At 34.3% G+C, this 25,609-nt stretch overlaps 4 protein-coding genes across 4 annotated transcripts; 2 read left to right on the top strand and 2 right to left on the bottom strand.

Moving 5' to 3' along the window:
- Nucleotides 1-1,080: 1,080 nt before the first annotated feature.
- Nucleotides 1,081-1,923, bottom strand: LOC145725978 (uncharacterized). Its single transcript, XM_081974903.1, has one exon. It carries the CDS (start codon nt 1,921-1,923, stop codon nt 1,081-1,083), a length of 843 nt encoding a protein of 280 aa, XP_081831029.1.
- A 7,999-nt stretch (nt 1,924-9,922) lies between these two features.
- On the top strand, nt 9,923-21,253 carry LOC145725972 (uncharacterized). The gene is made up of 8 exons (XM_081974897.1): nt 9,923-10,281; nt 12,215-12,432; nt 12,492-12,748; nt 13,711-13,824; nt 13,895-14,184; nt 17,068-17,279; nt 17,340-17,710; nt 20,961-21,253. The coding sequence occupies exons 1-8, from the start codon at nt 10,171-10,173 to the stop codon at nt 21,227-21,229; spliced, it is 1,842 nt and encodes a 613-aa protein (XP_081831023.1). The 5' UTR covers nt 9,923-10,170; the 3' UTR covers nt 21,230-21,253.
- LOC145726326 (uncharacterized) lies at nt 14,648-16,596 on the top strand. The gene is made up of 2 exons (XM_081975382.1): nt 14,648-15,589; nt 15,652-16,596. Exons 1-2 carry the CDS (start codon nt 15,227-15,229, stop codon nt 15,724-15,726), a joined length of 438 nt encoding a protein of 145 aa, XP_081831508.1. The 5' UTR covers nt 14,648-15,226; the 3' UTR covers nt 15,727-16,596.
- On the bottom strand, nt 21,251-25,601 carry LOC145726318 (mitochondrial potassium channel-like). The gene is made up of 4 exons (XM_081975370.1): nt 24,696-25,601; nt 22,552-22,773; nt 21,864-22,019; nt 21,251-21,805 (listed from the first exon to the last, which is right to left on the bottom strand). The coding sequence occupies exons 2-4, from the start codon at nt 22,759-22,761 to the stop codon at nt 21,374-21,376; spliced, it is 798 nt and encodes a 265-aa protein (XP_081831496.1). The 5' UTR covers nt 22,762-22,773; nt 24,696-25,601; the 3' UTR covers nt 21,251-21,373.
- Nucleotides 25,602-25,609: the final 8 nt, after the last annotated feature.

Genomic DNA, 25,609 nt, shown 5'->3' with positions numbered 1-25,609 from the left:
TTGGAAAATGAGGAATTTCTATTCAACTACCAGTTACAAACTTCAATTCAGTAATGAATTTTTGATAATATGACAACAGCAGAGCTGCTAATTGCTGATACTCACGTTTTGCTAATTTAGGTTTGTATGTTTAGAAAACAGTTAGGTACACACATTCTTCTTCACAATAAATAAATAAATAATGTTTAGGTTTTTCTAAACCTTTTTCAAAGGAATTTTACAGGTAGAGATGTGTCGAAAACGGATTATTGAGGAGAAATGAGTCTTCAAGAAGGTTGCAAATTGCAATATTGTATCTCACCAAATATCTCAAAAACCGTTAATCTCAGAAATACCAACTAGGTATTTTTGTTTAGAAAATATTGGATAACAGATATTCGCGTTTCCGTAATCACTTCGTTTTACAAAAAAAAAAGTTACAGCGGTTTTAAACCAAATTAGTTGCTTAGTAGGCGCTCTATGATAATTACAACTTATTCTAAGATACTTTATGATTAAAAAGTCAGCTGATTTCATGTGATTCCTAAACCAGTGTCAATTTCGGTGATTTACTCTTCTTCCTTTGAGGATTAAACAACCAAACTTTACCACCCTTCTGGAACCCTCCCGAATTGGCCCTAAGATCATAAAATCATCTCAACACAAACTACATTAAAACTTTCCCTGACAAGGTCATGGATGTTCAGCAAAGTTTTTTTCACGTAATCCTCAATGTCCTTGCTTTGGCCTGTTGGAGGTCGATGTCGAAATTCTCGACCAAACAGAACTTTGGATGGTGACTGATTCGTGGATGTGTACAAAAAAAATGATCTTTGTTAACTACAAACTTTGGTTTATTTAACGAAATAAGAACGTGAAAAATAGTAAACGCGTGATTGTTGCTTTTGTCGAAAGTCGTATCGCTTCTGTTCTTGCGGCACACACACACACACGTCCCGTCTCTCTCTTCTCAGTCGGGATCGCGGGGTTGCCACTGTGACTTTTTGTCTATCACTTTCGCGTCGTAACATGCCGCCCGCGTTGAAAAATTAAAGTTTTTCAAAAAAAAACACGCACTGAACTGTCGAAATCGATTGTTCCTTACTGAGCGTTTTCTTCGCATTGAACCAGCTCGTCCTGCATAGGGAGAATACACACCTTCTTTAAGGATCGTCTGGTAATGGTTCCATTGGGCAGCCTTACTGAGACCACTCGAATGACATTATCGTAACCGGGATGTAGCTCCGTCACTCTTGCTAGAGGCCATCTTAAAGGGGGAAGGTTGTCCTCAACGAGAATTACTAAACTTCCAACTGGCAGCTGACTTCTGAGGTCGTTTTTGGTGTTCCACTTGTTCCTGACCTGGAGAAATGCAAGGTACTCTCGGGACCAACGGTTCCAGAAATGTTGAAACAACTGTTGTAATTTTTGGTATCTGGATAACCGTGAAATATGCATATCCTTTAAATCTTCTTCCGGTGGACTTAACAGTGAGTCGCCTATTAGGAAATGGGCGGGGGACAAAGGTAAAAAGTCATTGACATCGTTAGAAATTGGTACCAAGGGACGCGAGTTTAGACACGCTTCAACCTGCACAAGCAGAGTGTACATCTCCTCATAGCTTAGAGATGAATTGCCTAATACGCGCCGAAGGTGAAATTTACAAGACCGCACAGCAGCTTCCCAAAGCCCACCTAGATGGGGTGATTTCGCGGGTATGAAGTGCCAACGAATTTGGCTGTCAGCTAAGAATTTTGTCACGCTTTCATTGTGATCTTTTTTGTTGATTAGGTCATACAACTCTAAAAAATAGTTGTTTGCGCCTACAAAATTCGAGCCGTTGTCCGAGTAGATGTCGTGAGGTTTACCTCGTCGTGAATAAAATCTCTTTAATGCATTCAGAAAACTAGAAGTTGACAAATCTTTTACCAGCTCGAGATGCATAGCTCGAGTAGCAAAACAAACAAATATGCAGATATACGTTTTAATTAGCTTGGTTGTTCTTAGAGTTCCGTCCTTTACATAAATAGGTCCGGCATAATCCACCCCACATTTGGAAAATGGTCTACTCGGTACTACTCTTGAGCGAGGAAGAGAACCCATTAAGAAATTTGTCGGTTTAGGGTTGACTCGATAACATACTTGACATGATCCGATTATACGTTTTACGGCATTTTTTCCATTAATAGGCCAGAACTTCAGACGTATGATAGATAAAAGATTTTGAATACCAGCGTGCAAATTTTTTAAATGTGCTTCTCGTATTATTAAATCGGTTAATCTGTGCTTATATGGCAGTATAATAGGGTGCTTTTGTTCGTATTTTAATTCTGAATTTGTTAGTCTACCTCCTACTCTAATTATACATTCTGAATCAAGAAATGGACTTAAATTTAATATTTTGCTGGTATTGCTTGTCATTCCTTTGCGTTTGAGATCTACTAACTCTTGCTTAAACACGCTATGTTGAACTAATTTTATCAAAACCAATAAAGACTTGTCAAGTTCGTCTACAGTAAGAGTGTTGTATTCATAGGTTTTCTTCAACAAGGATCGATTTTTAAACCTGAGAATGTAAGCAACTACTCTAGTTAGTTTTGTTAAACTAGAAAATTTGTTGAACAGATAGTCGTTGAAACTTGGATTGATTGGTAACTCAGTACTTAAATTTACAGCTGCACATCTATTGTTCGTAAATTGTACGTTTGACTTTAACTCTGGAAGATTATCAGTTATGATTGTTAAGTTATCTTCGAGCTCAACGTCAAGACGGTCGATCTGTAAAAAGTCAGGTCCGTAAAACCACATGTGGTTATCCACTAACTCTTTGGGATTTAGCCCTCGTGATATGATATCTGCCGGGTTTTCCTTACTCTTTACATGTCTCCAATTTGTGACGTCGCTAAGTTCGGTTATTTTTGCAACCCGATTAGCTACAAAAGTTTTTAAATTTTGAGGTTCTATTTTTAGCCATGCTAGTACTATGGTCGAATCGGTGAAATAAGTTGTTCGACAAATCGGTAAGTCAATAATATTTTTGATTTGGTTCATGAGTTTAGACAATAAGTGAGCTGCTAAAAGTTCTAATCGTGGAAGTGTCTGTTTTTTCACAGGAGCTACTTTGGATTTAGCCGTTAAAAGGGTAATGGTTTTCTCACCGGTTTGAGTGGTCGAACTAATATAGATACATGCGCCATATGCTTTCTCAGAGCTATCACTAAACCCGTATAGCTCTATAGTCGAGTTCGGTAACGTCACGTGTCTTGGTACCTTTACATTATTCAAGTGTTGAATCTGAGATGAAAATTCAAGCCAATTGTCAACCAGGTCTGGTGGAATATTGTCATCCCAATCCAGATCTAGCTTCCAAAGACTTTGTATTAATAGCTTTGCTTTAATCGTGGCAGGGCCTATAAGACCAAGCGGGTCGAAAATTTGAGAGATAGCTGAGAGAATCGTTCGTTTGGTAAATTTATTTAAGCTAAATTTTACGTCAACTATATAATTCAAAGTATCATCGACAGGATCCCACAAAATGCCCAACGTTTTTAGTTGTTTTTTATCACGAAACAAAACTAAATGGTCTTCATTTTTATTTCCGTTTAACTGCAAAATGTTGTTTAAGAACGACTGATTGTTCGATGACCATTTTCGTAGTTTAAAGTTTGCTTGAGCCAAAATTTCTGAAAATTCTTGATACACTTCTGTACATTCAGTTTCATTATCAAAACTCGCTAAAAAGTCATCCATGTAAAATGCTTGATCAATTAAATTTGATGTTCTTGGATAATTAGCTCTGTTTTGTAATGCTAGCTCTTGTAAACAGCGTGTGGCTTGAAAAGGTGCGCTTGAAGTACCGTATGTGACAGTTTGTAAATTATAAACTTTAATTTTTTCTTCCGGATTCCATCTCCACAATATTTGTTGGAAACGATGTTCAGTTTCATCGATTAGAATACAACGATACATCATTTTGATGTCAGCACTTAATACATATTTACGTAAGCGCATTCTTAATAAAATCGAGAACAAGTCTGGTTGTACAGTCGGGCCAACTAATATCAAGTCATTAAAGGAAATACCTGAACTAGTTTTTGCACTGGCGTCAAATACTACACGACATTTTGTAGTAGAAGAGTTCCTCAAAACAGCTGAATGGGGTAGAAAATATGAGTTACAATCATTAATGTTTATCGAATCTAGTTCGCCTTTTAACTTCATATGTCCTAATGTATACTCATATTCTCGCATAAAATCTAAATAAGCCGTCTTCAATTCCGCGTTTTGACCAAGCTTTCTCTCTAAATAATAGAAACGTTTTAGAGCCGTCGTTTTTGAATTGCCAAGTTGAGAATTTTGATTTTGGTTAAATGGATATTTTACAATAAAAGTACCGTTCGAATGCCGTGTTGTCGTTTCTTTAAAATAGTCTTCGCAGTATTGTTGATCTTTTGAAAGATGCGTTTCGTTAGGTAACTCCTCTAGCTGCCAAAATTTACTCAAAGTTTCTTGTAATGTTTTATTGGTTGTTCGTGCGGAAAAATTACAGACTGTTTTTTGAAAATCCAAAAAGTTTAAAGTACCGGTCAAAATCCAACCTAAACGAGTTTCTTGTAATCCTAGCATTTTGTCTCCGAGTTTAATTCTTCCTGTCATTAACAAATCGTAAAATATTCCTGCTCCTAAAAGTAAATCAACATCCTGTGGTTCATTGAAAGTACTATCTGCTAATCTAATATTTTTTGGAAAAATGATTGCTGAAGCATCAAATCTAGTAAGTGGTAGTTTTTCAGTAATGACTGGCAATACAAGAAATGACAAGTTTGCTTGAAATTGATTAAAGCGAGACTTTATGAAAGATTTTGCACGGTGCGTTATTCGAGTTAGACTTTGACTAATACCTGAAAGTGGTAAGTTAATGTTTTCGAGTTGCAAATTTAATTTGCTACAAAGTGATTTAGTAATCAGATTTGATTGACTACCTGAGTCCAGTAATGCTTTACACTCGTGCCAATGTCCTTTATTATCCGCTATCAATATGACAGCTGTTGATAATAATACTTGATTAGTGTGAGACGCAACATACGACAACTCGCCTGAAATTTCGTTTATTTTCCAATTTGAAACTTGATTGGTATTTGTCAGAATCGAACTGTCATAAACTTGGTTTATATCGTTAGGATTAGTAGCAAGCATTGCATGTTGCCCAGCTTCAGAAGAAGCTACATATTCTCGAAGTTGTCGTGTGTTTCCATCCGTGATTTCCCCTGAATTATCTGTCTGTGTCCTATTGACATTATTCTGACTGCTTGAATTTTGCGAAAAACCTCTGTCAATATGTAGTAATGTATTATGTTTTTGATTACAGGTTCTACATCCACCAGATCTACAATCATACTTTGAATGTCCTGTTCTTAAGCAATTACTGCAAAGTTTAAGCTTTTTCACTTCATTAAACCTTTCTGAAGGGTTTAAATTATAAAACTTGGGACAGTGATAAATAAAATGATTCTCGTTACAGTAATTACATTTTACAGACTGTGACTTATCACTCCTGTCAGTAAGTCCATATGCACATTGCTGATTTAAATTGGCGTGAGAATTGTTATTCGAATAGTTTCTGGTACCTTTAAATGGAAGTTTTGTATGTACTTGATCTCGTGATTTGCTTTGATTTACGTTTAATTTTGAAAATTCATGATTTATTGCTTCAAGGGTACAACACTTCTTTGTCAAAAATTCAATAAATTCACTTAGTGTTGGTAGTGAATCATTAGTTTGTTTGCTTTCCCATTCTCGAATACTGCTACTGTCTAACTTATGCAAAATTAGTGGAATTAACAACGTGTCCCATTGTTCAACTGGTAAAGATAATTTTTGTAGCGCACAGATATGCTGATTTACCATGTCTATTAATTTTCTTAATTGCAAGGGCGAATCCCTATGGACAATTGGTAAATTAAAAAGAATGTTATTAACATGAAAATTAATAATAGCTCGTTTATTTTCGTATCGTTTTTTTAATAACGCAATGGCAATAGAATAATTTGAGGCGGTTACATCTAAAGACTCTACTAACTTTAGCGCGTCTCCCTTACAGCATACCTTTAGGTACAAAAACTTATTTACTTCACTTAAGTCGGTTCTATTGTCCACTAAAGAGTCAAAAATGTCTTTGAAACTAAACCATGTTTCATAGTTTCCGTAAAAAGATGGTAACCCTAAGTCTGGGAGTTTGGCAACAGCGCCCGCCTGTGGCAGCGAAATGTGCGCCTGCGCCGGCTGTGACGATAATGACGTGGTAGGAGAGGAAGAAGAGTTGTTTACCGAGAGGTTGCAAACTTTGTCTGCATCTGCAATATATTTTTTTGCATATGAAATAGCCGCATAAAAAGCAGTTTCCGTGTCAAGTCTATTAATTTGTTCCTCATTCGACAAAAATTCTAAACGGGTTTGAATTTTATCGAATTCTGAAAAATCTTCTTCCACGCTCTTAAGCCGAGTTTCCGTTTGAAACCGATCAATAGCATTCGATAAATAATCATTAAATCGATTTAATCTTTGACATATTACTTTACGAGCATGCCTTAATTCCAAAATGTCTGTGTCGACCGACTCTGTTGAATTAGAACTCTGCATTGTTTGCTTTTTTGCTTTTGGCATTCTTATTTAGCACAAAAATAAAACACGTGATGATTCGAGACGAGATATTTTAAACAAAACGAGAATATTCGAAACAAATGTATATACGAGTACTGCCTGGGTGTGAAATTTGCAAATTTCCCTTTTCTTGCAACGTGAATAAATCCTAAACTTAATCGAGATTCGTGACGTAATTAAAATACGAGAATGGACGTGTAAATTCGCGATAATTACTGTACACTTTGCTATTATTTTCAGGTCGAAACGTGTAAATCCATAAAAAATAACGTAAACTGTGGCGAACGATGTAAACGTTTTTCTAACGATTATCAAAATAAGTACGGTAGGAATGATTAAAAGGATACAGGCGCTCACCTTTTGTTTCTTGTTGATTGTGGTTTGGCGATCGACGTACAAAATGGCTGCTTTTCTTGGTTCTGTTTCTGTTTCGATGCAATTTGCTTGATTCTCCAAACTTCAATTTGGAATCTGGCTGACGAAGGACCACTATGATTCGTGGATGTGTACAAAAAAAATGATCTTTGTTAACTACAAACTTTGGTTTATTTAACGAAATAAGAACGTGAAAAATAGTAAACGCGTGATTGTTGCTTTTGTCGAAAGTCGTATCGCTTCTGTTCTTGCGGCACACACACACACACGTCCCGTCTCTCTCTTCTCAGTCGGGATCGCGGGGTTGCCACTGTGACTTTTTGTCTATCACTTTCGCGTCGTAACAGTGACTGTCCTATTTAGTTGTGGACTCGCCATCAAGAAAAGCAAAATATGCTGTTCTGGTTGGTCGACAACTTTTGAGAGATGTTGCTCTATGGTCTTATTGAACCTCTCAACCATACCGCCCCACTGAGGATTCAGTGGTGTTGTTAGGGTTTTCCTAATACCCAGCAGGAGTAGCAGGTCACTGAGCCTCTGGAAGAGCTTTGTCCCTGGTCAGAATGTAACTCTCTCTGTAAATCTACTGAAGACATTTTTGACGAGAAAATCAGCGACTGTGCTGACGTTTTGATTTGGAATCGCAAATATTTCAGGCCATTTGCTAAAGTAGTCCATAGCAACAAGAATGTACTTAAATTTTGCTGTCCCATTCTTTTTGACGAGCAGTTTAGATTCAAACGAAGACCCAATTTACTTAATTTATTTCAAGTTAAAAACGTGCACTGTATACAGGGTGGTCCAGTTTTAAGTGTCAATAATTCACCATTTGATAGCCAATCAAAAAATAAGTTGACTTTTAATGCTCGAACTGACTTTACTAGGACTAAAGAGAGTCCAAAAGTATATTTTCAAGACTGGACAACAAGTCTAGAAGTAAATTAAATTTTCGGACTATTTTATTTCTAAAAATTAGTTCTCAAGACGTATTATTGTAGCATTTGGTACCAACATTTTTTACTTTTATTACTGAAGAAACTTCCCTTTTGGAAATAGTCTTAAACTCGATTTTTCAGTCTTAAAAAGCACTAAAAACAGTCTGAATTTGTTAGAGAGGCTACAATTTATTGCACCTATGAATGTAGAAGTCAATTTAATAGTGAAGAAGCTTGAAATAACATTTTCAAGATTATGGTCAGTGGACAAACTAGCTTTTAGGCCTGATAAGTCAAAAACTTTGTAAAGATAGTCTTGAAACTCGATTTGAGGCACTGAAAACTGCCTTAAAACACTAAAAACAGTCTAGTTTATTAAGAAATACCCGAATTTTTAGCACTGAGGTGTCTAGAAGTCGATTTAATAGTGACAAAGCTTGGAATGCCATTTTAAGTCTATGAAGAATGTAAAAAATGTTTTTTAAGTTTGTTATGTCAATAACTTGGTGAAGATAGTCTTGAAACTCGATTTTCCAAGCTGAAAGCAGTTTTGAACCACTAAAAATAGTCCAGAATTAGCAAAGTAAAAAGCACGAAAAGTTAGTTTTCAAGACAATTTTCATGAATCTAATGTCAATGTCCTGCATCTAAGACTATTTTCAAGACTAAAATATTTAAATTTGTCTTCAAATTATGAAAACTTACTTCAAATGCAAATTTTAAGCTTCTGATGTCACTTTTCATTAGTTCAGTTACATTTTGGGGTTCAAGTCAATTTTTAACGTTTAAATGTATGAATTAGTAGTAACAAATTCTTGAAAAAGTAGTTTTTATGTCTACAAGTCAATTTTTAGTATTAAAGTCTCTCGATTTGCATGAAAACTGGTTACAAACACAATTTTTAGCTTCTGAAATGTTTACCTTTTCTAATTCAATTTTCAAAACTAAAGTCTTTTAGTTTGTCTGGAAACTATGAAAACTGGCTACAATAATATTTTTTAAACTTCTTAAGTGAATTTTCCGGTTCCAAGACAATTTTTAAGTTGGGTTGGGTTAGTTTTGGGTCTTTGACCGTAATAACGTGTAATAAAGTGCTTGTTCCAAATTTGATCCATATTGCTCCAACGGTCTGACAGTTATGACAACAAACCGATTTTTTTAAACAGTAATTTGAAGGACTGTATTTTCCTTAGGAAGCACTTTTCAGGAAAATGACATAATGCATGTCAACTTATTTTTTAATTGGCTATGGATTGGTGAATTATTGACATTTAAAACTGGACCACCCTGTATGTTAGCTTCACTTCTTAGTGATGATGTCTAATCTCCAAATATTTTATAGTTTCCGGATATTGTAAGCAATATATTTACCATTAACAAAGAATGTGCTATAACAATGAGCCATTAATAACATCAGGTATAATCAATATTAAGCCAAAGTTTATTCCGTGTTCACTAAATAAATATTGAGATAATCCATAAAAACGAATCTATGCAATCAGTGTTGTAATTATTATTATTATTATAACTTAAGTATTTTTTCTTGATAGCTTTATGATTTTGTGAGGCTGTGAAAATATTTTGCTACTAAACTGCATATTGATTCAATAAGTTGTGAGTTGTCCCATTAACGCTTGAAATAGCGTGTGTAAGTCCTGATTCCAGTTAAGATAAAATTTGACAATAATGAATCACATGTTCCGTAAACTTTTAACAAATAAGCGTAAGATTAGAATTCCTATCATTTTTCTCAAATCTTTAGGCTGTGTGTTGTTTAACCACCATTATGATATTATATTGTCATAGTAGTGAACGTCACTTAATGCTTTTTCTTATCATGTATAAATTTAGCAAAATGATACCGAATAAGTGAAACCTTTTGGTTTTGCAGCAGTAGATTACAGTAAAATTATCCTGATTTTCCTAATAATTATTTCAGTGTTTCGATTTATTACCTACTAGATAAATAAACGGTTTATCAGGAATATTGCGATACTCAAAATTGCTGATAAGCAGATCAGCTGAACGCGTGAATAATATCATAAACTCGCAAACCATGACATCCAGCTAGTTTTCTTTTACATCGGGATTAGCGCTAATCGGACTGTCGCGTATACCAAACGAGGATTAAATTATGCTTTGGCAGATTAAATTCATATTTCCCAACGACAATTTTGATCAATTAATTGTATCTTAACCGTGACATACATCACAACGCGATATGGAAACTGTAATTTGTAAAGTTCTCGTTTCCGTGTTGGTCTTTACTGTGATTCAAACAGCGGCGCAGCAAATAGACTTGGAAGAATTCACCACATCTCTAAACGTAGACGTAAGTAACAATATTACTCATTTTCTGTGTCCCTTTTCTACTTTATTATTGTTTTATCACTAATATTGATTAAAGTGCTAGTAATGCATAATCATAGCCGATCACAAAGTTGATCTCGTAGAAAGGGCCATTCAGAGTATCTAATTTTGTTTTACTCATTAACCCAAGTTTTTGTTCAGTATGGCACTTGCAATAAATGGATTTTCTTTAGCAGCTGAGCTACATGATGCAATAAAAGCCGCAGTGAACCTACTTTGTAAATATTTCATGTATTTTACTGATGTGCCAAGCTTCAATCAGATTAGTTTATCAAGAGCTCTATCACAAATATTTCCATGTGGTTTTGTGTACAAAAACTCAAATAGGTATAGTTAATTATGGTTTATATTGGCTTATAACAAAACGTTTGCTCAATGGGATTTATCATAAGCATTAAAAAGAGTAGCAATAATAAATGCAACATAATGACGTTCAGTTATTTTTCAGTACGGAAAACTTGCTTAACTTGTTTGGTTGACAGAATTTCAGGTTTCTCCAGAAGTCCAGGTTCTGCTGCATATCTTTGCAATTTTATTTTTAGCATCCCCAGCACAAACATACCACACGAGTATTTATTGTACTCTTAAGGTGCTTTAAGGACTAGTGAGATAAAATCAATTAGTGACTGTAAAATTCCCCATTACGTAACGTGTAATAATGATTCCAAACTTTGACTCAGTTAAAATTTAGTGTAATACCACCTTTTGATATCGTATTGACTATAAATAAACACATTATACAAATTCAATCATTTACTACATTATTTTACCTAATCATATATATTATATTTACAAATTGAGTTTTGCATTCCTGATCAATACAGATAGTGAGGAATGAATTCTGTGTAACAACTAGAATATTCTGAAAATAGATCTGTGAATAATGAACCTCATTCACTAGACATTTTGTTATAGCAACGAAGAAAAACAATGAAATTGCTTGTTAATCAAAAATAACTCAGCAACCATTATATTGCTATCAATTTGATTAAATTGGACCACTTTTCTGGAATTTTTTAGCAACTTGATTGAAAGCAACCAAAATTTTGAATCAAATTTCATGTGTATTATTCGCACTTTTATTATTAATGTGTTTTTGACTTTTATTTCATGTGTATTAATTTGTTTGTTGACATTTTTGTTACTTGTGGTTTAAATGTTTTGTGTCTTCTTATTTTTTTAAATTAGTATTTAATCTAATATTAGTAATAAACACCCAATTGGCAAAAACTAAATTTGACATAACTAATTATTTATTTTAAAAAATTCAAAAACCGATTACAGATCCGTAATATATTTTTTTTAATTAATGCTGAAAAACAGTGTAAAACTAAATGAAACCATAAAGTGTCATATCATTGAATTCAGAATAAAACGGGCTTTCAGAATTTAACATAAAAACATGTGGATGAAAATAAAACTAAAACGTACAATCAAGAAATTCAATTTTTTCAAAATATTTTAAAAACTAAAAAAATATTTCGAACGTCCCCTAACAGCCATTTTATTAAGGCCAAAAATATGCAAATTTCTTCCCATTTAACCAAATCTGCATCTCTAACCGTTTTCAAGATTCCCATAGTGTCCCTCTTTATCCTGGACACACTGTATATTAAGAAATTAGGATAATATTAAGTCCTTACTGGAAATGTAAAAAAGATACAGAGTCTGTATTGAAATGAATTTAGACGATTTCCAATTTTCCTTGTTACGCCATATAAAAATCTTAAACAATATTACAACAAGTAAGATTTTGTCTTCCACATTTTTTTAAAACGCTCTAGTATAATTCAAAGAAACTGTGTTCAGAACTTTAGAACAATAAATGCTAAAACTGGTATCCTATACACTTTTCTTGCTAAACTCAATTACAAAAAAAAACTTTATGTTTCTAGGAAGTTACAGTTAGACAGCCATCATCTCCATTTATCTTCATAAAAGACCGCACTCCTCCACTAATTAGTAAAAGGATCATCGGAGGTGATATTGCCGAACCAAACCAATATCCTTTCCAAGTTGCTCTGTACATTTACATAAACAGCGCCACATATTTTTGCGGCGCTAGTCTTATCACCAACGAATGGGTACTGACCGCAGCACATTGTGTTGAGGAGTAAGTGTCTACTACGAGAAATTGCAACCAGACTGACTTTCATAATTTTAACCTTTTAGCGCTACTTCCTTTGTGTTACTATTGGGTGCTCATAATCTGAGTGCAGTGGAAGATAATCGGATAACTTACACCAGCACGGAGTATGTGATTCACGAAGACTGGGACTCCTATTGGCTGCGAAATGATGTAGCTTTAATCAAATTACCAGAAGCAGTAACTTTGAACTCTTATATTAACACTGTACAATTGGCTTCTGGTAGTAATACCTACAGTGGAGATACCAGCAGAGTGTTGGGATGGGGAGTCACTACCTTAGGTAGGTCAACTAATGTATGTTTTTCCTCATTTTCAATCAATTATTCAATAGGGGTTTTTCACCAAATTTATTTTTGGTTAAAACTTTAAAGATTATCATATTGCATATAGATGGTTTAGAAACATGCCGATAGCAAGTCCAGAAAAAAATTGATATTTATGTACCAAGGACGTTACAGAGTTACAGAGAACATAATGTCCTGAAGGATAGGATCAGAGATGTAAAAGCGGTAATTTTCGGGAAAATTTCCATTTTTGGAAAAATATTGTATAACCAAAAAATATGAATTTAAAAAAATATATTATTTACAAATTTATCCCTTACATCCCTGGACAACACATTCCCGGTACTGATGACTTAAATGTGTCATTGACACATTCCCCTATGGGTGTGCGACATCCCCCTATGGGTGTACATCCCAAAAGTTGGAAAAACAGACCAGAGCCCGAAATATCTGTTGAAAACCCTTGAAAAGCTGGTCGACAGCTTTGAAAAGCAAGTCCCTCGAGAGTAAAGGAATAGCAGTTGCCATCTTTCTAGATGTAGAAGGTGCCTTTAACAATGCACTCCCCTCATCACTTACTTTACGGAAATGCAAAACCATCTGCGGAAAATCCTGCGGTCTAGGGCCCCAGCAGCTATACTGGTTTTACACCAGCACGATTATACCTGTGCTGACCTACGGGGCCATAGTCTGGTAGGGCAAGAACCTCCAGAGCACCGTAGTGAAGAAACTGTCTTCAATCCAAAGACAGGCATGTCTTTTTATTTGCCAACCATATAATTTCAACTTTTTCCATATCGGGCGTAAAATGCTTCTTACAGCACTAGTTACGTAATATACTATTAAATCGTTGCTAAGTGTTGAATAATTGACTAATAACAGGACAAAGTTTAATAAACAAACATAATAGGTATATTAACATTTGCAATTCTTTAATTTATAAAAATCAATCTTACAGGGTCAGTTTCCGATGTTCTGAGATATGTGGACGCCGAGGTAATGACAAACGAAGCCTGTGCCGCTTACGAAGAATATTCAAGTTATATTGTTTCGCATCATCTTTGTACAGCCGGTAAAAACCTTTGATACAAAACAATTGAATGGAAGCAAAACAACGCTTTATTTTACTAAATATCTTTCAGGTAACGGAACGGTGGGTTCATGTAACGGAGATTCAGGTGGACCTTTATTGGTAGATGGTATCCAAGTGGGCATTGTTTCATTTGGTGTCAATGATTGCGCAGCAAGTTATCCTTCTGTATATACCAGAGTTACTGATTTCTACAGTTGGATTAACACAACCATTGCCAGTTACCAAACGGACGAGACGACTGATGATGATCGTATCTATGAGCCAATGCAAGCTGGAGGAATTTACCATACTCTGGATTTCGTATTGGGAACTATTGTTGTTGTTTTTCTTGCCGCTACTTTCCTATGAATATCACACTGACTTTTTACATTAAAACTATTTTTCTATATTAACGTTTTTTTTTATTATTTATTCATGATGTCTCTAATTCGACTAAAGACGTTAAGATATAGGCATCAGTAGTATACTATCTTAAAATCTTCAAAATTCTTGTTTTTATATAGAGCCTGTCCAAGAGATACCATCATACATCAAAAAATTCCCATGTACTTGATTAATTTACGAACTTGAAAATATTTTAGTTAGATTGGGCATGCCCAATGCATCAGTATCCTGCCAAATTTTCAAAACTCTCCTATTAATACTTTTTTTTTAAAGCGGTCTAAGCCTATTGTGTACCTGTACTGCAGGCGTAGAAAGGCTATTTCATATCCTAGGAGGTAAAAAAATAATGTCCAAAACTTGATCCAGACTAAAAGCGTTGCATTTAGAAAAAAGCACATGAAATTAATGCAACACTTACTTTGCTTTGATTGGCTTGTCAGGCTTGGCTCTGCAATACAATCCTTTCATGTTCTTATTCTGAAATACAGTTTTCCTGAAGGTGTCAGGGCTAAATTTGTGATCAAATTCAAAATCAACATAAACAAACGGACTGACACAAAAAGACAAAAACTGATTGACACAACACGGCTAATACGATAACAACACGAAGCTATTTCCAAAGTTGTCTAACAGAGGGCGTATCATGGCTGTCTAGCGTCATCTGTCGATTACGGTTACCCGCTCCGAATTTACACGGAACGCGGTTCTTGAAAATAGGCTTTCAAAAATGTTATCGGCCATTTGCTCTTGATATTTGTTCAGTAACCGTTATATAGGTATATTTACCAGTCCGAATTAATCGGTTAACCTGGCTAGGAAATGATACACATCCTATGTTTACCTTATTACGCTTTCACTGTGTCATCTGTCAAAAATCGTGTAATGTCCATGGCACACTAATTCAAAATTCAAACACCTTGTACTAATACTACTAATTGCGTTGTTGTATTATCAAATAAAGTTTCAGTGAAGCCGTAAAGCGACCTAAATCGCCGAAATGAGTGATAGTGATAAAATAAGTTGTACACCACCTGCTTTAGCAGCAATAGCGTCAAATACGCTAAATAATTTGATTCCTGGCAGGTCCCGCGAAATGTATGAACGAGCGTACAATAAATTCACCACTTGGGCCAGAGAACACCAAGCGGTCAATTTTACCGAAAATGTTGTATTGGCCTATTTTGCCCATTTAAGTAAATCCATGCTTAAAGCTGAGCTAAATATTAAAGACAGTATAAATATTCTATCGTATAAAAAGGTGCAAGCATTTTTAAAGCGAAAAAGTGAAAACTATGCAGCTAAAAAGTCTAAAACTTTCACCAAAAACCAAGCACCTGACAAAAAGTATTTAGCCATGAAGGTAAGATCCGAAACAAAAATGAATTTATGAGATTTTTTAATACCTATATTCAACATTTTTAGGTTGTTTTAATATACGGCATATCAGGTAATCAGGCAACTGGTAAACATGAGCATTCAAGATATTGGAAAAATTAATTCTGGTTAAAATTCCAAACACGAAAAATTACAAGCCCAGACCATTTACAATTGTTAGAGAATTTTACATAAATATTTGTAAAAAATACTTGTCTCTTCGTCCAGATGTTATTGATACAGATCGTTTTTTCATTAAATATCAAAATGGAGTTTGCCACAAAGGTGTAATGGGTATTCACAAAATCTCAAGTATTCCCAAGGAGCGTTGTTTTTGAAATTGGCAGATGTCAAAGATTATACTGGTAGATATAATGGTGGAGACATTTGCTCATTGAAAAGACACGGTGGTTGGAGGTCTACAACTGTAGCAGAAGGCAAGAAATAAAAATGACACAGCAATGAAAATTATGGATGTAAATGATTGTAATTTAATACCAATGGAGAACAATACCACAGATGATATTAGAGAACCAGTAATTTCAACAAACCCACAACAACAACCTACTTTAAATGTAGACCATGAAGTAAAAGGGCAGGAATTTCATTTATGGCAGAATTGTAAATTTGAAAATTGCTCATTTAAACTGACGGTTCACCGACAAAGAAAATGTGTAGATTATTAGTTACATTTTTCTATAAATTGATATTTTAATTTATGTTCATTGTGTTGTGAATATAAAAAGTTTGTAATGCAAGGAATAAAGCAAAATTGCTGCATAATGGGGATGACATTTTTGAAATTCATGTATAATGAACAAAAGCAACAGTTTGTTTATAAGTTCAGCTTTATTAAACTTTCATACTTTGTCACATGTTATTAAGTATTCATATTCCTAATTTCACTTCTCTCCGCCTCATTTAACAAAGCATTTGACAATATAATTTTTATGTAAACAACTTTTTTATGCCTTTGTTCTAGTTTATACCGGTTTATACCTTAATTTAATGTTCTTCTGATAACATTAAAGAAACTAAACTACGCATTATTTGTGGACAATCGAGTATTATTAATTTATTGAAGATGAGTTTGTTGCACTTGGACTTAATTTTACAACCAGGAATATAAAATCCAGACGGCTTACTTGACCAAATAAATACTACCATAACGATTTTATAATTATAACTTAATTAAAGCTTCCAATAATGCATCAATAAAGCCAGATTACCCTAATAATCAGAACAATAAACCAAATATTTTTCTTTTTATGACCAGTTTATTTATAAGTAAAGTTTAGTAAATAAAGAACATCCAACATGTTGATGCTACTGGTGCTACTTTGCAGCTTTCCAAGTCTGCCAACTCAACGCCTGGATTACGAACAATTTGCCACGACTCTAGGAACCACAGTAACGCTTAAACCATCCATTTAAGTTTATTAATTGATTTTTTTTTAATTTTAGGATATTCTCATCAGACAGCCGCCAGTTTTCTCCTTCAATAAGGACCGCACCCCGTCATCAGTAAAGCGAATAATCGGGGGTGATATTGCTACACCCCATAGTTATCCTTTTCAGGTGGCTCTGTATCCCTATGTGTATATCACCAGATACTTTTGCGGAGGAAGCTTGATTTCTCCTGATTGGGTTCTCACTGCCGCCCACTGTATAGAGTTGTATGTTATGACTCGTCTACAATCGCAGTTATTTTATAGTAGTTGTTGTCAATTTAATAGCGCCACGGATATAGTCGTTGTACTAGGAGTTCACAACCTAACGGCCCAAGAAGACAGCAGGTTAGCGTTAAACACTTCAACCTACGTTGTTCACCAGAACTGGACTTCGCGAACTCTCCAAAATGACGTGGCTATAATAAAACTACCCGAAACTCTGGAATTGAACAGTTACATCAACGTAGTTCCTATTGCTTCTGGTGTCGACTCATTTACAGGAGATATTGGAAGATGCCTGGGATGGGGCATCACTAGCTTCGGAACTTATTCGGACGTACTTAGATATGTGGACGACGCGATTATTTCCAATGATGCATGCAGTGCCTATGTCGAATACACCCAGTACATTGTGCCGCATCATCTTTGCACCTCAGGTAATGTAAAAACTTCTCTATTTTAGAACAAAAGATTCAAGTAGATTGAGTCAATGTGTTGTTTTTTATGAACAATAGAAAGAAACTACCGATAGAAAAGTTTTGAAAATTTAGTACTTAACATAGTACAATCATCATGTCCAATCCAACTAATGACACCTCCGGTTATACCGGAAGTTGGTATCTTCTTCTTTTTGAAGTGCCTTCTTCATTTAATGAAGATCGGGAACAATTCTGGCAAATTTGTATCTGCCTTGAACTTTTCTTACCAGGGAACCTGTCCAATCCCTAATGTTTTTCAACCAAGGGCACTGCCATCCGTAATCAGTTGCAGGAATTTGTACCTATCCTGTCTAAACCATCTTTCGCTTTTTAAGAAGATTTCGAGAATTATTCGATCCTTGTATTGTTGTAAGATCTCTTGATTGATATGATCGGTCTATGAAACGCGCAACATTTTGCAAAATACCTACATTTCAAATGCTGCCCGCTTGTTACAACTGTTGACTTATGGCGTCCAGGCCTTGACTCCAGCGTCCTAATTCTTGAAAGCAGGGAGCATGACTCTCAAGAGAAATTTTGATAGAATGTGGCAGAAGAAGCTGACTTTATTTAAACTTTGTGACTTGCTCATTTGGTAATCCGTATATTAATGTTGATGTAGTTGTTCCGATTGTGACTTATTTGTATGATCCATGTTTTGGGATATTAATCCTCAGTCCCAAGTCCTTCAAGACTGTCTGCAAATATCACTGTGTCCGCATATCTTAAGTTGTTTATGAGTTCTCCATTGACTGTCTTTTAGGTATGGGTATGAATAAGGTTGATTTCAGCCAATCACAAGGGCTACCCTGAATTATAGATATCATTAAATAATTGTACCAAAATGTTTCCTCCTCAATAAGTTTTAAAATATCTGGGCAGATGTCATCTAGACATGCTGCTTTTTCTAGTTTTTATTTCTCTTAGTGCTTTTTGAACCTCAGAGTGATGGAGTATTCCCGGTGTCGGTTTCCTTGGATCTTGACAGGAATATAGTCAAAATTTTACTCATCTAAAATTACTTCAAGCAGGTGAAAAACACGATTGTCTTAGATTAGATCACAAATTTTAACCTGCTTACTGACTGATTTTCCAGTCGGAGATAATTTTCTGTGGCTATTTATAGTTACTGGTCTATTTTGATTCAAAACCAATAGTTTGCATCATTATTGCAAGGCAGAGAAATGGCTCTGCAAGTTTTTTAAATGTTCTCCAACTTTGTTCAATAGTTCATTTTGCAAAATGTCCATTGCTACATAATAATTCTGCTATAGTATTTTGATACTGCATACATTAATTTGATCTCTCATTGTGTTTTTCATAAATGTAGTTATTTTGGTTTTTCTGACCGACATTTTCTTAGAAATGTTGGTGAAATACTCGGTGAGTCGTCAGCTTCAATTGTAGTCTTTTTTAGTCAGCATATTCGTATGGATTTCAAATTTTTCGAAATGTATTATGACCTATACCCATCGACAACGGTTTTCAAGATATTGACATTTGAATTTATAATCTAAGAAAGTAAAAAACATCATCATTATCAGTTGCAAGACATAATTTTCTTAAAAGTTCAGCAATTATTAAGAAGTTGGTTATCATTGTGAAAAGCCTATTTTAGTTTACTATTTAATTTAATATAACTTCCAAGTAATTAACACATTTTGTACCAAATTTTACTACAAAAACGATAACTGATTGGAAACGATTTCTTAATACTTAACGGAATTATTTTTGTAATCACTATCAGCTTTGAACTAACCGCTGATTTGAAATCCCTCGAGAATATCTACTAATCTTTACGACAATAAACTATTTAATTGTTAAGATAATTATAATTACAGGAACAATGATTCTAGAATAATATTAAGTAGGTAAAGGCCTAAAAACAGCGTAATCTACTTGTTTGTCCCTATCCTATAAAGTCTAATAAAATTGTTAATACCCAGTCAGAATCCTCAGCTCAAGTTTCCTCATTCTATCGTGATGACTCGGGATAAAAGTGGTTGAAATAGTTTCTATTTGTGGTACCTACAGGCTAAAGGAAAAAAGTACAATTTTTGTTCACTAATATATCAAAAAATAAATTATCTGCATAGTAGTTATCTACTGAAAGTCGTATTCTGACTATATTTTTTAGCTACTTTAAATCAAGTTACGAATTATAAATTTATATATTTATTATATTATAATGCTCATGGTTGTTGAAAACTAGGAGAAAGGGTGACAAAAGTAAAGAGAAGAAAAGAATTTTATTTAGATAAAAAATATTTAGCAAGTTTTCAAACAACCAAAAGTTTTACATTAATAATTAACAGCATATCCATTGTTATTAATTATTACTTTGCAGACAAAAGCTTATTAAGAAAATATTTTAAAACACATACACATGACACTTTTTGTATAAGAAACTTTTTGATTTTTAAATTTCAATAATGGTTCTGCGAGTTTTCATACAAAAACAAGCAAATTAGGCCACTCTGTACAGGGCAAAATAGTTATTTATGTAATAAGGGTGTTAGAGAGAACATAATGCCCTGAAGGACCTTTATAATAACGCCCGCCTATAATGCCCTCAGGTTGTTATAAACACTATAACCCACACCGTTTCCAAGGTATTATTTATTCATAATGTATAGGTATAGGTAATATAGAAACATAATAGCTATTATAGCCAAGGGCGTAAGAGGGAACATATGTCCCTCGGACTGTTTCGGCCTGATGGAGATTATACTGTCCCTAACGCCCTTGGCACATAATTAGCTATTACCTATTTCTGAGGGTATAGTCTCCGTATGGACAATGGCATAACCAACTACAAAATCAATAACATTAATCTGTTATGGCCTGCTCCGTGTGATATTAGTAGAGTAGAATTCTATTTATCGACTATATTCTAAGTGTCGGACATTCTATGCACAAAGAGCTAGAAAGCCAAAATATGGCGAGAATTCGAGACCTTTAAGAGGTGCCAAATTCACGCGATTTTGTGGCTTTCTAGGTCTTTGTGCATAGAATGTCCGACACCTAGATAAATAGAATTCTACTCTACTTATATCACACGAAGTCCCAGTACAGAGTACAGGGTTTTCCTAGCACCAGGTATAAGTTAAAAAAATATGTCCTTTGCTTCGACTACTTTTATTTGTCCAAACTTCAGGTACAGTAGTAGTTCAGCACTAAAAAACAACAACATTTATTACTATTTTAGGAGATGGATTTATCGGATCTTGCAACGGGGATTCTGGAGGAGCTTTAGTAGTGAATGGAACTCAAGTAGGAATTGTATCTTTCGGCCTTACCAACTGTTCTGCAGGATGGCCTTCAGTTTATACCCGAGTCAGCGAGTTTTACGACTGGATTAACGAAACTATAGACCGCTTTGACACATCCGAAAGTAAAGGATCTACAGTCGCTATGAACATGGTACTCTTTTGTCTTGTTTCATGTATTACTTACGTAAATGCAATACTTATTTAATAAAAATAAACAAATCTCAAATCATGTCATTTTGCTTATTTTTAAAATGCTTTAATATTCGATCTTATCATAAGTGATGGTTAATTGCACACCCCATAAATTAATACAATAGTTCATACCCAATTTAAGCCAGAATTCCAACTCCTAACCAGAAACTAATTTACCCAATAAGAGACTCAACCCAATAATGGCACCAAATATTACAACATAATTTATAATTTTATCATTATTAGTTTCGGTTTCACGAAATGGCATAAACTCAACAGTCGATTTGGGTAACTGACTCAGTTTAGTTGATACTACATTTGCAAAATCACTCAAAATCTCTTTGTTTACTAATTGAAGCCGCTCATCTATCATATGTTTTAGCTGATCTTTTTTTAAAGTTGAATAAACAAAAGCTAAAAATGACCCGGTAATACTTAAAATAATACCGAAATACTTAGTATACTCCATTTGTGCTCGTTGTTTTTCATGTGAGTCTCTTATCGAGTCAGTGAAAGCAGTGAAAAGCTCGCGTTCTGCCTGGTCATATTCTTGAAATGTCTTCGAAACTGACTGTTCCAGTTTTAAGATCTGATAATAGTTGTAAAAGTTACAATTAGTTCTAATAAGACATTCTAATCACGTTTACCTCAGTTTCTTTCTTCATTAAATCTAAAAACATTTCCAAATTGTCTTGGCGCTTCACCTTATGGATTTCGTCTTGCAACTCTATGGACTTTTGACGAACCTCAGACAAGTGCCTGCCTACTTCTCGTCTTTTATCTTGGATTTGCAGCAACTGGTTCTAAAATATGCAAAATAAATCGATCAAAAATTAGTTATTCAGAAAAAGTTATTTTGGAAGACAAAGCTAATTTAAAACATAACATTTAGTTTGACATCAAGTTTGACAAACACAAATTTGTCTTATTCGTCAAGTTTAGAGAACGGATAAATAGGCAATTGCCACCGGTTGAACGAATATAGAATCCTAGACTTTGCGCAACTGTGCGATATGAAATCGACCAGTCACAGGCAATTTTTAGCGTGCGATATGAAATAGACCAATTACAGCTAATTTTGAAGGTAAACAAATTAATTCTTTTGATTGTCATCCTCACTGACAAAGGACATCAACACATTGCATTTTAGTTGATGTTTTGAGGCAATGAAAAAGTCGTTCAAGTTTCAGTTAGTGTTCAATTAAAAAATAAATACATCTACTTACATTATATGAGAAAGCAAAATTTGCATTTTTTTATCATTTAATGATACAAATTTACAATTTACAATTAATCAAATCATTATTCAATATAGATAGTCAATAAGTTACTCACCTGCAAAGCGGTAACCTTTTCTTGAGCCAAAATTACTTTATCCAGACCCGTTAGTCGCATATACCAGTTATTAAGGTTGGTAAACTTCTGGCTAACTGTCTTCAGTTGGTGTTCTTTAGCCGCCTGAATATGAGGTGAAGCGTTTGCTATGGTATTTAATACAGATTTTCTTAAGACCTCCAAGGTCTGATTGTTTATTATTCGCTTCATGGGTAGGTACTTCTAGGAACATAAAAAAATAAATATGCTTTACTAGACAAATTTTCTTGGGTTTGTAAAGGCCGGGCAGCATTTTTGTTAGTTTCATTCTAGACGTTTCGGCTTTGTAAGTATTCATCAGTAGCTATCCTTAATAGAAGTGTTTTGAAATTATTACACAACTGACCTTACATGAGTCATACATACCAAATTCTACAATGTTCTTGGTTTGAATACCATAAACTGTATATGTACAAAAATTAAAACATGGAACGTAAATTAGTATGTATTGTGTATACAATTCGGATTTACCCCTTTCAAGACAGGCTTTCAATAAAGAACTTAAAATTTTGGAAGGCATGGCAATAGGCAAGGGGTTTCCCTTAAAGACTTTTAATAAACTTTATTTTAAATTCTTAAATAAATAGAAGTTATCTCATAATATTTTACATGATCTTTCTGACCAGATAAAAACAAGAATTTTAAGACCTTGTCCTATTTTGGTAAATATTATAACACTGACCTTCGGCATTTTTGGATTTGATATCAATATTCAATTATTTAGTTTATGGCTGAAATGTAACTTGAATGATGTGAGTTTCTGTCTTTCATTGTTTTTATAGTAGTGCATAGGCCTGATGATGATTTTTAGGCAAAACATATAGTACATTAAGACCCTTTAATAAAGAATATAGTTGAGACTGTAGGAGTTTTTCCTAGATGTATATTTGACTTGTATTTAGCTCAAAGAGTATCAGAAAACAGCATTAACAATCATGCTTTGAGACAGACTCACTCTCTTTGATTTGAATGTTTGTAGATGAGAACTCCAAACAAGGCTTCAAAGCTTACTATGTCTATGCCTGGAACTGATGAGTTACAACATTTTATAGGAGGTAGAGAATTAGTTTATATTTTTCCAATTTTCCAACAATATGTTTATTTTTGCACAGTACAACAAAGCTGCAACCTGCATCTAAAAATATTAGCTATGCAACTACATGACTTGTTAAGAAAATCGCTTTCAGACCCTTATTAGCTTTATCTCCCAGTACTTATTTAAGCTACTACTTTATTAAGCCTTCTAATACAAGAAAAGCCTTCATGGGACTTTAAGACACCCAGGCTTGAGAAAATATTAGGCCATAAGAATAACTTTAGATTTTTGTTAAGATATGAGGCATATAAGTTTCTACATTGACCATTGTCTCTAGCTTCTTACAATTCTCATTCTAAGATAGACTTTTTTTAATACAAAAGGAGGCAAATTAAATTGTTTTTCATTTAATTTGCCCTCTAAGTTCACCATGTTTATCTTCAGCTCTGTACCTCTATAAGGTACCCAAATGTGTTTTGTGATCTCTTCTAGAACCAGAAGAAAGTGGTTTGTCATGAGATCTCATAGCCTCTAAGTAACCCAACAAGTAGCCTTTTAATTTTAGTCTTATTAAGATGTGCTAGTGTTTTTTTTCTACAAAACAAGCTTCAACTTTCACAATAATGCTATTCTAAATTTGAAATAATAATATGGGTCTCACTAACTCTTCTTTTATAGAAAGACAGCCATGCACTAGTGCCAATTGAACTGGCTTTTGACACTGAAATTAAAGTATTGTACAGAGTGTAGCAACAATTGTTTGTTTAGTACTCCCTTTGATATTCATCCAACTAGATTGAAAGATTGTGGAATTTGAATTAAAACTCTTCAATAACAATAACCCAAAAAATGTCTCTAGCATTCAGATATATGAAATGGACAGAGAACAATAATTACCTTAATAGAAAGTTATCAGTTAAAGTGTATTCCTTGGGATCAAAATATGTTATAGGAGATTTATTTGAAGAACCATTAAATAAGTATGATTAAAATCGAGATTACAATAGAACTCAAGAGCAAGAAGGTAAGAAGGTAAAGCAAAAAACGCCTCAAAACTTGAAATACTTACTCTTTATCAAACTATTCTGTTACCTGCTACAAGTCACATTATATTAATATAAAAAAAATTAAAAATTACATCCACATTCACATAAAACCACTTCAAAAAGGTAAACAAACAACACTCAAATGATAAAATTTATAGGTTATAAGCCGAATTTTCCCGACGTACACTACGTCACGTCACATTTTTAAACCCGATTTGATGAAAGCAAAGCGAAATAACTCAAAAGCTGTGTTCATAAAAGAGTAGGGCTAGGACAGTAAAAACAATTATGGTTGTTATTTTGTTTATTGTTAAAATGAAAAATAATCAAGTAATTATTGACGTTGACGGAAAAGAATCAATCTGATTTTGTGATTAATAAACATATGACGTCACAATGTAACTGACGTATTACGTTCGGAAAAATTCGGCTATAATAATCCAATCGAACAAAATGTCAAAAACAGCTGATCAAAACTCTCGCGGGACAAACATCTATTTGAACTGAACATTCCGCACTAATTAATTATCACTGCCAATCGCTGCACAGAAAGTATACATAATACTAAAATTTCCGATGCAAAAACCAGAACCAACTGCTCGCCGACCTCGGTAACTCTATCTAGTATGTACTGTAGATCCTCCAGATTACTAGCCAGGATCGCAGTGTCATCCGCATGTCCTTTTTGCATGGATGTGAGGTTGTTTCAAAATTTTGATGTTGGTTTTGTGTGGACTGGGCCTCCCTGTTATTTACTTACATCGAAGTACCAAATCGGCTATAACAGCATTGTGATCTGACCCAATGTCTGCTCCTCAGTATGCCGCAACACAGGTGACGCTATTTTGAAACCTCTCGACGACCTCAAGACATTCTGAGGTCCGTCTGTGACTTCCAGGGTGTGTATTCTTGAAATGAGGGAAGAGAGTTATCAAGA

Source organism: Ips typographus, linkage group LG3 (assembly GCF_016097725.1).
Source record: "Ips typographus isolate SLU linkage group LG3, UJ_Ityp_2.0, whole genome shotgun sequence".
Classification (NCBI taxonomy): domain Eukaryota; kingdom Metazoa; phylum Arthropoda; class Insecta; order Coleoptera; family Curculionidae; genus Ips; species Ips typographus.
The sequence above is the reverse complement of the archived record's forward strand: the minus strand, read 5'-3'. Positions and strand labels throughout refer to the sequence as shown.